Consider the following 12,900-nt stretch of genomic DNA (forward strand, 5'->3'; position numbering starts at 1 on the left):
CCTCCTCTCCTTCAGTTATGCTCCCAGCCTGCCAGTTAGCCCTGTGGGAGGACAGTTTCCAAACCTTGGGGCTTTTCATCCTGGACATTTATTTCTACCTTTGCTCTTACTAAGGTGTTTTGAAAATGGTTTCAAGGATTTTTGGCTATCTGACTTGTTAAAATCGCCTGTTCATTTCTTGCCTCCCCCATTTAAGGTCACCTACAATATGTCAGGTCTCGCTGTACTCTGCTCCACCCATTCCCACCTTCTAGATCCATTTCTAGTCGCCAGCCAGGATCATGAGTTATTTGCTTTGCCCATAGATTTTTGCAGTGCCAGATTCTAGAAAAATCCCTGTACTTAACTAAATGTCCTTTTTCCATGCTTGCTTGATGAAGCATCTCTTTGTGTTTAAAACTGTTCTCTGACTTTTTTTTTTCTGATTCAGATTCCTTAAATAGTATTTCCCAGTCTTCCCTGATTTCCTCCATGGTGAAATCGTTGATTCTGGTCATATGAAGCCCCCTCCACTGAGACTAACCAATTGCCAGGCACACCTCCTCACTGCCTTGAAACTCTGACCCCAAGCTTCTTGGTTCAAACTTCATCCTTACTGAGAGCTCCATGTCCCCACTTCTGCCTCCCAGGTTCACACCCCCCACTTTAAGGCCCAGGCTGAACCCTACCCCCTAGAGAAAAACTTCCAAATCATGCCAACTCAAGGGGCACACGCCCTCCTCTGAGCACCTCCAGAGTTTGTCGTGGGCAAACATGCCTTTCTACTTTATCATTTGCCACTACAGGGAAGTCGCAAACTGGTGGCTGGCTGCCTGAATAATGCCCACAGATATATTTCATTTGGTCTGCATGCAGTTTGTTTCTTTTTAAGTTATCTGCCAGCATGTAACAATTAGTAATCTTTCTGTGCAATCTGGGTTTTGGCTTTGAAAAACATAAAAGTATGCTAATAAGGACTGTATTCCCACAGGACAGCAGTTAGCTGGATTGGGGTAGCAGCTTCCACTTTAGCTGGAGCACATGCTCCTCAGCCCTCCACACTCTCTCTTGCCTTACTCCAGCCTCTTTCACTCATTTCTAGTACTTTTCTGGCTCTCAAAGGCAGTCTGACATTCTGCAACATTTCATTCGTGCTTGCCTAAATGTGCCGCTATATTAGTCTCTTAAAGGAAGGAAATTTTATGTTGAATTAATTTTGTTTCTCCCATGTTGCTTTGTACATACTTCAAGCTTGATAAATATTGAGAGAATGACGAATTTCCTGAGTCACCCTCTGTATGACTCTAGAATGCGTAAGAATTTACTTTTACTACAAAGCAAAGCTTTATAAATGTAACATTTGTTGAGAAATACCATGTACCTGACTCCTGTTAGAGCCCTCAGAACAACAGAGAAGGAAACTAAGGCTCAGAGACCCTCTATCACAGGGTTGTGGTGGTAGACCTGGTGGTCTCTGGATTAAGAATCAACAATGAGGAAGCTTTCCTCAAGCATCAATGCTGGAAGCAGAGAGGGGCTGCCCTGAGCCTTCTGGTAATGCTTGTTGATAAACTCTGAGAGTTACTTTGGATAGAGACTGAGCTTTTATTAAATAACTCTGTGCTGGCCATTGATGAAGTAACTGCACTTATTCTTGGGCTATCAGAAATTCTGAGCATCCTCGGCAGCCCGCTGAAAAGATGAAGGAAATATGTGGTGAGTCACATTTGATTGCGAGACACGTCTGCTGGTTCCCTTGCCCGTATATGCACGGAGGTTGTGCTGTTCCTTCTTGCTACCGCTGGCGGTTGTGATGTGTGGTGCTGGCTGGGAAAACATGGGAGAAATTATGCATATTAAATTGCACAGCAGCAAGCAGAAAAGAATGTGAGAATACCGAAGACTCCCACTGGGGCATAAATCTGGTGTCACATGTTGCTGAACAGCTGCAGGAAAATTTGTCTGGACCCTTGAATGCAGAAAGGTGGGTTTACCAGAGTTTGGTTCTGAGTAACTTTGACGGCAAAGATATTTTACAGGAGCAGATATGGTGCTTGGAGAAGCTCGACTCTGTAGCCTTTGTTTGCTTTCTTTAACACCGTCCCCTCCAACCACCACCCTGTCCCCTCCAGCCATGGCTAGGAGGAGGCAGGTGGGAAGACCCTCTGCTTCTGCCCCAAGACCCTCAGGTTCCATGGCCCTAATGTGCCCACAGGCCCTGCTTGGGGCAGCCAAGATGCTCAGGTGTCGCTGAGTGGCTTGAACCTCTGGGGAAGAGGAATCTTCTGGGCCAATCCTAAATGGGGCCAGATAGAACAGTGCGGGGGAAGCAGGGCAGCTTCCCTTTCAGCTAAGGGCACATCTAGGGGCTTTTATCCTTCAGAACCTATGGCAGCATGGAATCCATAACCTTGGAATGACCTAGAACTGGGGTCAGCTACCCTCTCGATTCCTCCAAGCGTGACCTTGGACGAGTAACTGAATCTCTCCCAGCCCACGTTTATTTTTCTCTGTGTCTGAGGAGTCAAGGGGTGATGTTTGTGTGGGGCCCAGCCTACATTTCAAGGGAGGGGAGTCGTAAGCTCTATAATGATCACCTGAGCCATTAGCTATCACATTGGTTGTTCTTTATTGTGGGTTCAATGTGGGCCAGACGCTATGCCAAGCCATTTAAATTCATTATCTCCGTAATCCTTAAGAGAAAGACAAAGAAATTAAGTTACAGAGAGGAAGAGTGACTCACTGAAAGCCATCTAGCTAGTAAATAACACAACCATTATGTGTTCAATGCAGAGCAGTTTCAGAGTTCACGCTTCTCATCAGACCACCTGCCACGCATTAGCCCTGCTTTGCCCATGAGAAAACGCGGGTGTAGGGTAAATAATTGTCAGGCTTTTCTGCCCTCCTGCCATTAGGATTGATGATGGATCCCTGTGGTCCTGAATGCATGCCTGATGGCGCACACCTGGAGTGGGGTGTGGGCATACATAGGTGGGTACACCTGGGCTGAGAGACTGGGCTTATAAGGGTGGCGTCATGGGGACGCCAGCAAAGCAGAGCAGAACAGAACCAGAAGGAGAACCAGCAGAGAAGCAGAGGCCACAAGAGAATGCAGGAGAGCCCAGAAAGAATGAAGGCTCGCTGGGGGCTGGGTGGTCTGCCAGCCTCCTGATCCCCAGCGCCCCTGCCTGCCGTGTACCTGGTAAACTCAATAAAACCCTGAAAAAGCCACCGAGGGCTCCAGGACTCTCCTTCACCCGTCTGCTTGAGGCATAGAGAACCTGCTCTGTGCTCCTCCTGCTGCTACAGCGGGGCTGAGGAAGCACTGGCATCAGGGACAGAACTTGAGCTCTCAACTCCAGCTCTGTATTTGCCATGCTGTGTGACCTTGGGCAAGTTACTCAACTCCCTGAGCTTCAATTTCCTGATTTGGAAAATGTAGGTGTCCAAAACCTCTGGCCGTCTCTACACTGAGAAGTAGTATCTTGTAGGAGAGGAGGGAGCTCGGAATCTCTGTGAGACAGAGAAAATGAGGCAGGCCTGGAAGGGACACTTACCAACAAGGATGTGCCTACCTACCCATTTAGTAGTGAGCCCTTGAGAGCCCAGATGGGCAGGGGAAAGACCAGGCTCAGTGGGCAGACCCACACTGTGAGCTGCTGTTGCCACCTAGGGGACAGGCCGCAAGCAGGGACCCAAGCTGACTGCGTGCAGCTGAGCCCTCCTGTACAGTCCCAGCCTCTAGCTGGTTTCCGGATTAGAAAGGGGCAGCCAAGGCTTACTGCAGAGTAGGGAGGGGAGTGAGGAAAAGTTGCTGAGTGCTGCCTCTGGTTTGGGAGTTATAAATAAATCCATCTGGAAGTGTTTGGAGCTGTGGGAGCCTGAGGCCAGCCCCTGCAATTCAGGCCATGTGGCACATATTTCCATTCAAACCAGACCCCCCCCCTCCTCCCTGCCGCTGCCACCACCACCGCTGCTGCCCCAATCCCAGGAGACTGCTCTGGCCCCTGGGTTGGGCAGAACCTCTCAAGCCCCAATTCTGCTTCGAGCCCCCACCCAACCCTCCTCTCCTCCAAGCCCAGCATCAACAACGATCATGTCTGAGCAAAAAATTTCAAAAAAGTTTCACTTGGTAGTCAAGTGTTGTTTGAATGAATGAATTTCCAATTCACCATTTAACTGGTAGGTAATATGTCTCTCTTGCTACAAAGGGCCCTGTGGTAGTTATAGAAGGTGAGTCCTTCTTGACTTCTGGCCTCCACCTTTACCCTAACCTAACCTAACCTGACTTAACCTAACCTCATCTCACCTAAGGTTAGCCAAAATGTACAGAGATGCTGCCCAAGTCTTGTTGATCTTTCTATCCTAGCACCAAGGGTGGTGCTCAGTAGGGATTGATTACATGAAGGGATGAGTCAATTTATTAATTTAACAAATATTTCTTGCACACCCATGTGTGCTATACAGTCTGCTACATATGGGGAACACTGGAGCAAACAAAGTAGCCAGACTCTACCTGCCTTCACCGAGCTCATGGTCACAGTGCTTCCCAATGAGAGTACTCTTGGCACTTTGGGGGATAATCCTTTGCAGGTGGGGTGCAGAAAGGAGAGCATCACTGGCCTCTGAGGAGTCAGAGAAAGCTAAAAAGTTTCAGAGGAAACTTGAATTTAGCCTTGAAGCCTGACTTCTGGTCCTAAATGCCACTGTTACCCTTGAGTCATTGTGACAACAAGAAGTGCCTCTGCACATTTCCAACTACCAGGGAACTGGAGGGGCCCCCCCACCCAAGGGCCGCTGCTGAGGAACTTGACAGTGAGTGAAGGAAGGCCAGCCCCAAATTATGAAGGTGTAAGTCCTCCAAGTTCACATATAAATTGCTTGGTTTAGAACTGGGAAGCTATGTTTGGCCTGCAAAGATGTAAAATGATCCTTCAGTTCCTAAGTTAGGCCGCAGAGGCAGTAATATAGCTCAGGTTCTCCTGAACTGGGTAGGGCTGAGGCATAGTCACTGTTGTGGTGATTTGGGACATGCTGATGAGCTGGTTACTTGGGTATGTCCAGAAGCAGCCAGATTCTGACCCCAGGCACAGATGATTCGTCTGATCTCAAGATATAGATTTGGGATAAATTTATATTGAGATGGGAGTTAGAGTTGAGGCCCAGGATGCACAAAGATGGGCAAGGAAGAAGGCACTGGAGAAAGATGAGGAAGGAACGCGGGATAAAGGCTGGAGCTAGAGAAGGAGGCCTCTGTGGCAGCTCTTCTCTACGCCTTCACTTCCATCCCCCGGTTGACCCTCTAGTTCAGGGTGGCAGCTTGTGCCATTGTGGCAGCCTCCTAACTGGCCCCCTTCTTTCTTCTGATCTCTCTGTTCCAGAACTACCTTCATAAAACACAGTTTTCATCATGTCTTTTCCCAGCATTCATTAGGTCCAACCTCCTCAGCCTTGCCCTCCTGCTCAGATTCTCCTTTCAAGGCTCATTGTTGTTTGTCTCCTAGCCCCTACTGTCGGGCTATGCGGGGGCCCCCAGCACACACTGCCCTTATCTCCTCCTGTCACCTCCTCCCCTGGGTGCCCTTTGGCGCTCTCTCCACTTGGAAAAATACACTCAGGCTTCAAGGCTAAACTCAAGTCTCCTCTTTCATATAGCTTTCTCTGACCCCTCAGAGGCCAGTGATGCTCTCCTCTTTGCACCCAGTTCTTCACATACATCTTGGGGCTGTCCCCCCTACTATACTGGGAGTTCTCTAAGGACAGCAGCCAGTTCTCATTTTGCTTCGCAATCCCATTGCCTGGTCCAGTGTGAATGAGTGGGAAAGTGGGTGTGGGGTTTGACTGGTGTGACAGGGCAAAGAGGAAGCGGAATATTTCCCTGGGTCTACTTGAGCCACTTTTAACTACGCTTGTAACGGCGTGATATCCGTAGAAAGGGGAGGTTCCAGGTTCCCTGTCCTATCCGGGGAAGGTGACGCTGGACAGTAAGGACAAGCTAGAAAAGTCTGGGAAAAGGACTTGGGGAGGAAGAAGGACGAAGACCTGGAGGAGGCACATGGGGCAAAGACACATGTGAAGAAGCCGCACTTGCTTCTCGGCCTTGGATTTGTACCAGGGACTTGGGGAACATGGAAGGAGACACTTGAGAGGGAAAGATATGTGGGTCAGAGACCCGTGGGGAGGCTGACAGTGGCAACCATTACCTTGATTTGCTCTTTTCCTCCCAGACTTGCATAGTCCCTTCTGCTTCTTCCCTATGGTGCTCCATCAGAAGGTGCCTTAGACTTGTGGCAGGCTTGTGGCAGGCTTTCAGGCCTCAGTGGCTCTGCATGGACCAGTCCTGTTTGGTTGAGCATTTACCACGAGGGGATGGGTAACTTCGGGCATTTAAATTGGAAACTATTTTAACTATATTCTTTCTCTTCTCTCTATTGCACACTAATTCTATTAAAGTTCTTTTCTGTTGAAGGTTTTATGCACTAAGAGGATGCTTTGTCTTGATGCAGCAGGTGGTAGGACCCATTTAGAGCAGGCAGGTTTGGGAATCCTGGGGTGCCCCTAATTCTGTCCACTAACACTTTCTCCCCAGAGCACTATCTTGGGACAATTCGTAGAGGAGCTAGGGAAGAGAAGGGAAAAGATTGAGAGCCAGGGCCAAGGGTAAGCAGAGGAGGCAGTATAGAGAAGAGAGGGTGAGAGAGAAGGGGGTGGCGCAAAGGTCTCTGTTAACAGCTTACATTCATAAGGGGTTCGTATAACCTGGAATGGAATAAGAAAAAAAAAAAAGGAAATGAAAGCAGCAACTTAGGCAGGTCACTGAATGGCCCTTCAGTGCCAAGCCGTGCGTGGAACCAAGTCCTGCTGGAATCGAATGCCAGCTACTCAGGCAGAAATCAGCATTGGCATGAAAGAACTGGAGAATTCCTCAGAGAGCTCTTTTTAAGGGCACCAGCAGCCACTGGAATCCCTAGTTACCCCACACACAGCCCTGGCTTTTGCCAAACAAAAGTGGGTATGAGAAGAAAAACAGCATGTAGTGGGAGGCTAGGGTCTCAGGTCATGCCAGACACATTTTTTTTAAAGATTTATTTATTTATTTATGCAAGATCTAGGGTACAGACCACATGCGCGGGAGGGTGAGAGGATTCACCAGAGACAGAGCAGGGAACAGAACAGGCAGACTGACGAAATACACTGCTTAGGGGAGCAGCGGGCGAAACAGGGGAGGTCTGCCGCGCCATGTGGGACCCTCGCTAGCCGGGATGGAACAGGCGCTGCAGAGGCTGCGGACAGCTTCACAGCGCTGCGCTCAACCGCCTGCGCCACCAGGGGCGGCCCCAGACACATTTTAACATACATGAACTTATTTGATCTTAACTGCAACTATTTTACAGATTAGAAAATTGAGGTCCTGGGAAGGTTAAGAATCTTATCCGAGGGCACACAGCTTGAAAGTCTTCGATCTAGGATTCCAGGGAAGATTGCCCCTCCTAGGTTGGCAGCCATTTGCTCTCCGGTCTTGCTGACTTCAGCTGTGGGGCTGATCTCATTGATTTCTTTGAACAAAATACCAGCAGTTTTTCCTGGCTCTGGAATGAGCCCTCAGAATCATGTGCTTTTCTCCAGTTTCCAGCACGTACTGCTGTTGGAACGTCATGAATATGAAGCAACAGGCCTTGTCCAGAGAATCGAGAGTGTGCACCCAGAAATGCCAGGTGCTTTTGTTCCCAGAAGATACTCCAGGCTTAGGGGTTCCAAGTTACGGGGTTCCAATTTTCTATTTTCTTTTCCCTCTTGATCTGCCTGTGGTTGATGGTTGCCTGCTTTTCCCTGCCAACCTAAAAATCCTTAACAAAATCATGGTACCTTTGAGACGTTGCCCACACTGTGTTCTGACTGGCTTAGGACCCATTTCTATCTGCTCATTGGTCAATGGATGGGATCTCTTTGCTGCCAGTCTCTGAGGGATGGTGAGCAGAGGACAGGCGGTGTGGAGCAGGCAGGGAGGGGTTGGGGGCACGGATGGGGGGCGGGGGGTGGGGTGGGGGGGGAAGGGTCGTGTTCTCAGAATTCTGACTTGGCAGCTCAATCAGTAGCCAGTGGAGGTTAGTGGGCGGAGTCAATCAGAGGTCAAAAGGACACCCAGTACTACCCTATGCGAGGTAGACTTTAGGGTGGGGGAGATTGACTAGAAAATCCATGAGGATAGTTTTCTGGAGTCAGGTTCAGTATGGGAATATTTTGGGCTGGGCTTTTGGCTTTGAGTTGATGGTAGCATCTAGGGATTAGCAGAGTACATGCTGGGCCTTCTAAAATCTTGTTGAAAAAAAGAATTTTTGCTGATATACAATGACAATCAGGGTAAAAAAGTCTCAGGCCCTGGGTTTGAGCTTTTGCTCTGGTCATTTTAGTGAACAGTATTCTTCTGCACTACCTTCAAAATCTGCTTGGATCTGACTACTTCTTATCACTCCCACTGCTACCATCCTAGTCTGTGCCATCATCCGTTCTTGCCAGGATTATTGTAGTAGACCTGTCATCAGACTCCCAAAGTGATGCTGTAAAAACATAATCTGGGCATGTTAGTCTTTTTCTCAACATCCTTCAATTGCTCCCCAGATTGCTCATATTAAAAGCCAAATTTTATGGGAGTCTGCAAGGTCTCCAGAACCCACTCTCTCCCCCCCCCCTTACTTCCTTGGCATTCGCTCCTACAAGTCCTTCTGTCTGTCACTTCCTTCATTCCAGCCACACCAGTCCACTGAATGTTCTTTCAGCTTGCCAGGCACATCTACGCTTTGTCCTTGCTATTCTCCTTCTGCCTGGAATGCTTTTCCCCAACATATCTGCCAGGATACTGGGAGAAAGTGGCTACGGGAAGTAGGAAAGGGCTGCTGCATGAAGAGGCTCTCCCGACAGGAGCTGTCTTTGGTAGAGGGAGGAGCCAACCCAGGAAGAACATGCAGAGAGAGCTGATGAATTGACACCCCGGCCTCCTTTTTAACTTCCTTTTTCCTTTTAATCTCCTTGCAGGTGCCTCCCATTGGTCAAACCTAACCCGAAGCCAGAGGGCAAGGGAACCTGTGGATGCAGTCCATACAGGTCAGCCTACCAGGGTGCAAAACTGGGTGGAGAAGGGTGGGGAAGGTCTGGAGGGTGCCTGGAAACTATCCAGAACCTCTGAATAACTTTTGAGCAAGCTCCCTCACTTCCTTCAGCTCACCACCAAACTGTTACCTTCTTGGCGATGCCTTTTCTGTCTACCATTTCTGAAATTCCAAACCCTGCCCCAACACCTCGTCTTCTCCTTCTATATGTGTTTTTACTTCATAGCACATAACATATAAATTATGTTTTTCTTGCCTATTGTCTGCTCCGCTGCTAGAATAGGAGCTCTGTAAGGCAGGGACTTGATTTTATATGTTGCTATTGTTAGTGTTAGGGGGGAAAAGGATGTCCTAAAGCTAATTCCATACAGGCTTTGTGGACTCCACCCCCACCCCAGGCCAAAGCCAAAGACACTGGGAACTCCAAATCCCATCCCCACCAAAGGGAAGGTGGCTGGGACCTGAGGGTGGGGATAAGCAGCCAGGTTGGTATAAAGCCAGACACGTGGGCTTTGGAGGGGTTCCCCATTTTGACTCTCCGCCAGCTCGCAGCATCCGGCCAGCTCTGAGAGTGCCTTTGGGTTTCCAGGTCGGCAGATCGGGTAGGACGCATTAAAGACTTTATTTCCCTATTTTCTCCCTGAGTTGTACATTTTCCTTCTTTCCTTTTCCCTTGTAAATAAACCTTTTATTAACCTTTTGTGTGTGCCTGTAGTGGAGTATTCATAAGTCCCTTTGCCGCGGACTAGTACAGCAGTAGACAATGAGGCCGTCTCAGGGTTGAGAGAAGCATGCAGGGTGGTCAGGGCGTCGGCGAAAGAAATGACAAACAGACACACTTCAAGAGAGTGAAAATCTGAGTGTAATTTTCTTTGAGTTGGTGACCAGTATATATATGTTTTTCTAAAGGCATAGGAAAGGCGAACATCAGTGAAGAAATCAGCTTGCTTATAGGTTTAGCTTATCATTGACAGAACAGTGATTTACATCTGGACCCAGGCGCATTCCTAAGTAGTTAGGCTATTAATTTTTCTTTTTATTTTATGTGATTACTTTTTGTTTAAACTACTCACTACCACTAAATTACTATTAATTAGCACGGGTGAATTTTACTTTTCACAATGTAATATTTTTATCATTAAGATTAATACTAACAAGGCTAAGCATACAACAGAGAAATTATTAAGCTAACAGTTCTATTAATATACAGTTTAGTAACGTTTCATTTGAATTAGCCTAGTTATTAGATTTCATATGTTCTTTTTTAATCAGCAAACCAATGACCTTTTTAGACAGAGAAAGAGAAGATTTTAGAAAGAGAAAAGATTTTAGAGAGACAGTTGTATTAGAATAAAGTTTGTGGGCCTTGAGAAGGTGAGATAAGGTTCCGTGCGGTCAGCATTTCTGTAGTGGCTCCTTGGGGTCATTATCTTTCAACAGGCTTCCGTCTTATCTATGTCTTCGGGGGGTTTGCTGTTCTCCCCCTGCTTCAGGGAGTTTTGCTGTTCTCCCCCTGTGCGCTGGTTCCTTGCCCAGCCGGACCTAGGGACCGTGGTGAAAGCCATTAGCCCTAAGGGGGAGGTGCAGCAGGTCCTCCTTTGTTTTTTAGAACGGAGTTGGTAGGCGTACATGTCATGTTGAAGGCGGTAGATTGACCTGTGAAGTAAGCGGACACAGCGGGGAACGAGTAAACAAAGGAGCAGGACGAGTAGGGAAAGAACAATGAAGGAGAGAACAAGATGATACCAGTGAGTAGGAGTCAAAGATTGGAGAGTGGAAGGCAGAGAATGGGCAAAAAAAGAAACTGAAGTATTCAGATGAGATTTACTGACAGTAGAAATTTTCACTTGGAGAGATGAAAGGTCATGAGAAAGGTCACTGTCATGCCAGATGCCCAATAGGTGATGTTTGGTGAGATTCCAATGTAAGGAAGAGTTATAATGTAAAGGTGTAACACAAATGAAACGAAATTGAGCATGGCATCGAGTAGACAGTTGTTGTTTGAGGAGTTGAACCTCATCGCCAATACAATAACAATTTCTTCCAGAGCATTTAACTTTTTTTTCTAACTTATAGTCAATGTCCCGCTGTGTAGAGAGCGCCATGGACACATTTTTGGTAAGGTCATTCACAAAAGAAGCTGTCTTAGCTTCCTGAATTAAAGCAACAGAGGAAGCAGCTAAAGAGGTAACTAAGGAAATTAATGCAGCAATACCAAGAATAAGGGCAACAATAAAACGTTTAGGACGAAGAAGAGCATGTACCTCATCCAAAATTTGCATAGCAGTATTATCATACCAAGGCATATCATGTAAATCAACAGGTAACATAACATAGGGAGGTCTTTTGAGCAAGACCACCACAGGATATAGACGAGCAAGAGAGGGGGTAATACAATTAGTATCCACACAACCGGAACATTGGACAGAATAAGAGTTCCCGCGGGATTGCATACGTGTGGATGAAGCATTTCCCAGGTGCAGAGCAAAGGGGTATCCAACGCAGGCACGCACTGGGATCTTAGCAGTGTCCTGTCCAGGTTGTTTGAAGTGTACATCATCAAAGGCAGCGAAAAGACGAAAGAGTTCAGGCTTCATGACAGAGCTTTCTGTCCAGGGAACCGGGTTATTCAGTCCTGCCAATGGAGGCAAGCTTCCTCATCATTTTCAGAGGTCTCTGGAACCCTACGAACAAAGCAGTAGTTTCTCCACATTTTAGTTTAGCTCTATGTTAACTCCCTGGAAGAATTGTACTCAAAGCCACACAAAAGGTTAGCTCTGCTAGAAAAAGAAAAAAAAAAAAAATATATATATATATATATATATATATATATATATATATATATATAACATTGCTGTAGAGTCTGGTCAGTCAAAACAAGAAAATTTTGTTGAATCAAGGCAAAACGTAAAAACATTTTCAACGTTATGTCAAACAAAACAGTAAAAATCAGGTGTATTTTCAACAGTCTATACAGTTCTTTGTAGAAAAATTTTTACTCTCAAAAGTTTATCATTTTGAATCAATTGAGGCCTTTTTTTCTTATTTTGTGTAGAAACAAGTCCTGTAGACATTAAACCATTGAAGTATATAATATTGCAAGGCAACAATAATTATTGACAATTTACATACATATTAGGTATTGGAAGATTTTGTTTTAGAAAACCAATGTTAACATTTTTGTACATGCCAAAGTTTTACCATTTTCCCAAGTGACAATGCTTCCCTTCCAGTTTTACTTTACTAGGTAAACCAAATCGAACAAATTTATCTAACGGCTTTTCCCAGAGGAAAGGGAGAAAACTTGTGGAGTGTCTCAGGAGCTCTACTGAGGTTCCACAAAATTTCCTTGCATCAGCCAAATGACAGGCTACCAAATTTGTACTTGAATTTAGATTTCCGGGAAGCTTTGCCATAAATATTAGAAAAACAACAGAAACAACAATATTAAATTTCTATGAAGATACTGGCTTAGTTTAGTATTACAGTGTTGACAATTTTACTGAAATGGCCTGTGTGGCCACATGAAAGCAAGCTTTAGTATTAATTAATCTTTTTTATTATGTGAATAAATTGATTAAATAATGCAATACAGTCAAATTTCCATCACATATCATTGTTTCTTTTCAAACCCATTATTTGCAGGTTTTATAAATCAAGGCAAATAAAATTCACTTCCCCTCAAACCTTCTACAACTTACTACATACCCTCAATTTTAGCTTTTTCTCTATTCTTCCACATTCTGGCACAACCAGATATTTTAATTTTAAGACAAAACTACTTTCCCTTTCCTTCTTATTTTACTTACTATCA

The 12,900-nt window shown here is 46.1% G+C and overlaps 1 protein-coding gene across 2 annotated transcripts in view; it reads left to right on the plus strand.

Annotated features, from left to right (window-relative positions):
* Positions 1-12,900, plus strand: part of NHSL2 (NHS like 2) — a gene marked incomplete at both ends in the record, with an annotated part of 287,609 nt that overhangs the window by 129,481 nt on the left and 145,228 nt on the right. The window contains one exon of one of the 2 annotated variants that reach the window (XM_084259199.1): positions 9,013-9,081. The exons of the other annotated variant lie outside the window; for it this stretch is intronic. Coding sequence (XP_084115325.1) covers positions 9,013-9,081 — 69 coding nt within the window. The remainder of the gene's footprint in view (positions 1-9,012; positions 9,082-12,900) is intronic. 2 annotated transcript variants of the gene reach the window in all.

Source organism: Talpa europaea, assembly GCF_964194135.1.
Source record: "Talpa europaea genome assembly, chromosome: X".
Taxonomy (NCBI): domain Eukaryota; kingdom Metazoa; phylum Chordata; class Mammalia; order Eulipotyphla; family Talpidae; genus Talpa; species Talpa europaea.